The following is a 4,144-nucleotide window of genomic DNA, read 5'->3' on the forward strand; positions in this document are numbered from 1 at the left end:
CCCGAAAACGGAATAACTTCAGGCTCAGAGGGAAAGTGGGAGAAACTGAAAGCTTTTGGAGTATTATTTTCAGATACGAACACCTTGCTCCAGTCTCTCGGCATCGAGCGGACTCCTTCAAAAGAAGGGGAAACAAGTTGGGGAAAGTTAGCTGGTTGTAGAGAGGTGGACGCGTCCATGAGTGAACACCCTCCGGCCTCGCCGAAGGGAGAAGTGAGAAGAAGGAACCAGCAGAAAAACCAAAGTCGGAGGGGGGAACCAGTGCCCTAGCGCAGCTCCCACTCGTTTCAGTTTTCATAAAACAATATTTTTTAAACAAACGCAATATCAGAATGAGCAGGGAGAACGAGTTACTCCATTGATCTCTTAATTCACCACTATTTATGCAATCTCACACTACGCATAAAAAAATTGCAAGAACGTTAGCAAAAGAAAACAAGCAACTTTCATACAGAACAGACAGAAATGCTATTAACAGTTGAAAAGGCTCCTCCGAATGGAATATATTTTTAATTCTATGAAGAAAACGAGATTGATCCCGTCAATTTTGCCACTCGTTAACTTCAATTGGTGGCTTTCCAAGTCTTTCTCCGGTCCCCATTGGTAGTTAACCTCAACTAATGCAGCTACCCATGACTGAAATGAATGAACCTCACCTACTGAGCAGACTTTTCATCTTCAAACCAGTATAAATACTTCCCTACAGTTCTCCAATCCACAACCAAGGAATCACCAATAATGAAGAATACTTTTCCTTCACCTCTCTGCCTAGCCCTTTTGCTCACCATAGCCGCCGCCACCAGAGTAGCCCTTGCCGTCGATTACGAAGTCACCAACACCGCAATCGGCACACCCGGTGGTAACCTCTTTGACTCCGAGATCAGTGTTGATTACACCAAGCAAGTCCTGGCCGATGCCACTTCATTCATCTGGACCACCTTCAACCAGGGCAACGAGGGAGATCACAAGAACATACAAATCATCAACGGCCTCATCGAGAGCCTTGATGGCGTCGCCTACACTGCAGGAATCGCTATCCACGTGAGCGCACAATACATAGCGAACTTCCAAGGCGACGTGAAGACGGAGATCACTGGCGTGCTGTACCACGAGAGCACACACGTGTGGCAGTGGGATGGGAAGGGACAAGCGTCGTCAGGGCTCATCGAAGGGGTGGCCGACTACGTGAGGCTCATGGCTGGTTACGAGCCACTCGACGGCCATTGGGTGAAGCCCGGGCAGGGAGACCGGTGGGATCAGGGCTACGATGTCACGGCGCGATTCCTTGACTACTGCGGTGGGTTAGACTCTGGGTTCGTGGCGAAGCTTAATGCTAAGATGAAGGATGGTTATAGCAATGATTTTTTTGTTGAGCTACTTGGTAAGACTGTGGATCAGCTTTTTAGCGACTACAAGGCTGCGTATGCCGGTTAATTCTTGTGCTGATGGTTTTCCATACACGTTGTTATGTGCAGCGTCAAAAATATTATTGTGATATTATTTTCTGGCAATGACTTCGATGTTATTTCAGTTAAACTAAAGTCCAATGTAATAAGTTCTTAATTTTGTTATGTATACAAAAAGCCGAATATTTCCACATCCATTAAAAACTGATTTAAATTATATTTAAAAGAATTTGGGGCATGTTCAGTATCATAGTCAACGTTTTTAAAACCAGACCGGACCGGCCGGTTCAACCAGTTGAACAGCGAACCGGCCGGCTAGCCGGTTACGGGCAGCTTAAGAAGCGACCCAGCAGAGAACCGGGATTGAACCGGTCGAACCGCGCCGGTTCGACAGACAACCTAGGAAACCGATCCCGTTTAAAAAAAACCGGCCGGTTCGAATGATGCGATTTTTGAACCATCCGATTTAATCCAAGGGCTTAGAAAAAAGAGAGCTCATAACAAAACAAATACAAACCTTATTCGGCTATTCCTTCGCTATTCCTCTAGACGCGACTCTTCTCAGACGGGACGACAGAAGAGGGACGGAAGGTGTTTTTTTGCCGGAGCGACGAAGCTGATCGAACTCATTGAAGGCCACTTCCTTCTCTTGGTGAAGTTCTCCTTTTCTACCCACTGTGAGTTTTTTAATTTTCACGCACTTCTCTAGTTTTCCTTGCTCCTTTTTGCAGCTAAGAGCCACACACATTGTGAGAATCTCTAATGAAATCGCACAAAACTTTTTTTAGTTTTTATGCTTGGCAAAAGATTATCCTATGACAAAACTTTTTTTAGTTTTTATTCACTTTATTGATTTATTCTGCTCAATCAGATTTTAATTATGTTGAGCTGATTTCTAGCAATGGAATTTTAAGTGTATTTGATTAATTTCCTATTCTATTCTACTATGCGGAGAGCCACACACATTTTGAGAATTTAAGTGTATTTGATTAATTTCCTATGGCAAAAGATTATCCTATGGCATAATACTTTGTAGGATTCCTTCGATTGGTAATTTTCTACTATGAAAAGTCTGAGCAATATGTCAATAACGTAAATTGTCCTGTACTGAAGCCCTTAATATAGTTGTTTAATTACTCTTTAGTCGTGTTTGATCTAATTTAGTTGACTATTAGCAATATTGTGCTATGATATTGATGCTGCAAATTTATTTCATGATTGTCGTTTTAATTTTTACAATGTAACAGTATTTGATTAATTTCCATGTATGTTCTAGCAATATTTCATTATTGTTGTTCTATTTATTTGCTATTGATAGTGCATTGTAGCTATGAATCCACATAACCTTAGCATTGTGTACAAAATGGATCTACTAACAGTTTCGTCTCATAGTGTGTGTGAAAAGAACGATATTGCTTGGAGTCATTGTAGTGAAAGTAAAGGTGCAGATGGAAAAAAAATATAGATGCCTACATTATGGGATTATTTATAAAGGTGGAAGAATTAATAGGATAAAGAAGCATCTACCAGGAATAAGAGATAACATATCTTCGTGCAAAAAAGTCCCACATGATATTCGTCACCATATGCAAGAAAATTTAAAAGAAATGGTCAACAAAAAGCAACAAACCCAAGAGGGGTTAGAGCAGAACACAACAGTGTTTGTTGATGAAAATATAGATGATGAAAGGGGGTCTTCATCACTTCCTAAGTCACAAATCTCTGATGCACACCATAATGGACTTGGGAAGAGAAAGAAAGATGAACTAGATAACTTTTTTGCACCAAGAACTAAACCAGATTCTCAACCACATTGAAAAGTGTAATGGCTTCCAAAGAAGCCATAAATCGTGCTGATTTAGCAATTGGAAGATGGTTTTATGATAGTTGCATCCCCTTCAATGTCATAAACTCTTCTTTTATGCAAAAGGCAGTTGATGCTATAGCTGCAATTGGACCTAGTTATAAGTTGCATCCTATCACAAATTGAGAATTAATCTTTTGTGAGATTGCAAAGAGGAATATCGGTTGTTGATATATTCATATAGAAGATCTTGGAAAGAAATAGGTTGCACACTCATGACAGATGGTTGGACATATAACAGGAATAGAACTTTGATTAATTTTTTTTATTTATTATCCAAGGGGCGTAGCTTTCCTGAAACCCATTGATGCTTCAGATGATACAAAGGATGCCAAGACACATTGTTCATTATTTTGTGAAGTTGTTGAATGGGTGGTGCCACAAAATGTTATGCAGTTCGTAACAGATATTGCTGCAAATTATAAAAAGACCGGGGAATTTCTGCATGAAAGGTTTGGCAACATTTATTGGTCTCCATGTTCAGCTCACTGTTTAAATCTTATTCTTAGAGATTTTAGGAACATGCCTCACATTCAGGCCTGGAGCTACTAGATTTGCTACAACTTTCATCACTTTGAAAAGCATATATGAACACAAGCAACATTTACAGGCTTTTATAACAAGCAAAACTTTCTTTGATTCAAAGATTTCCAAAACAATAAAAGGGCAAGAAGCATCATCTATCATTTTAGATAATAAATTTTGGAATGACTGTTTGGTAAGTTCCAAATTGACTGGGCCTTGAATTCGATTATTGAGAATTGTGGATTCTGATAAAAAACCATCACTAGGATTTCTTTATGATGGAATGTACATAGCAAGGAGTGCAATCAAGTTAATTTTTAGAAATTTCAAAAGATTGTACAAACCTTAC

The 4,144-nt window shown here is 39.8% G+C and overlaps 1 protein-coding gene across 1 annotated transcript; it reads left to right on the plus strand.

Annotated features, from left to right (window-relative positions):
• Positions 1-708: 708 nt before the first annotated feature.
• On the plus strand, positions 709-1,623 carry LOC110094511. Its single transcript, XM_020819758.2, has one exon. The coding sequence runs from the start codon at positions 739-741 to the stop codon at positions 1,432-1,434; it is 696 nt and encodes a 231-aa protein (XP_020675417.1). The 5' UTR covers positions 709-738; the 3' UTR covers positions 1,435-1,623.
• Positions 1,624-4,144: the final 2,521 nt, after the last annotated feature.

This window comes from Dendrobium catenatum, unplaced genomic scaffold (assembly GCF_001605985.2).
Source record: "Dendrobium catenatum unplaced genomic scaffold, ASM160598v2 fragScaff_scaffold_542, whole genome shotgun sequence".
Classification (NCBI taxonomy): Eukaryota; Viridiplantae; Streptophyta; class Magnoliopsida; order Asparagales; family Orchidaceae; genus Dendrobium; species Dendrobium catenatum.

Bases quoted from the DNA above. Each gene is read 5' to 3' on its own strand.
- LOC110094511 (XM_020819758.2), top strand. From the start codon at position 739: ATGAAGAATACTTTTCCTTCACCTCTCTGCCTAGCCCTTTTGCTCACC.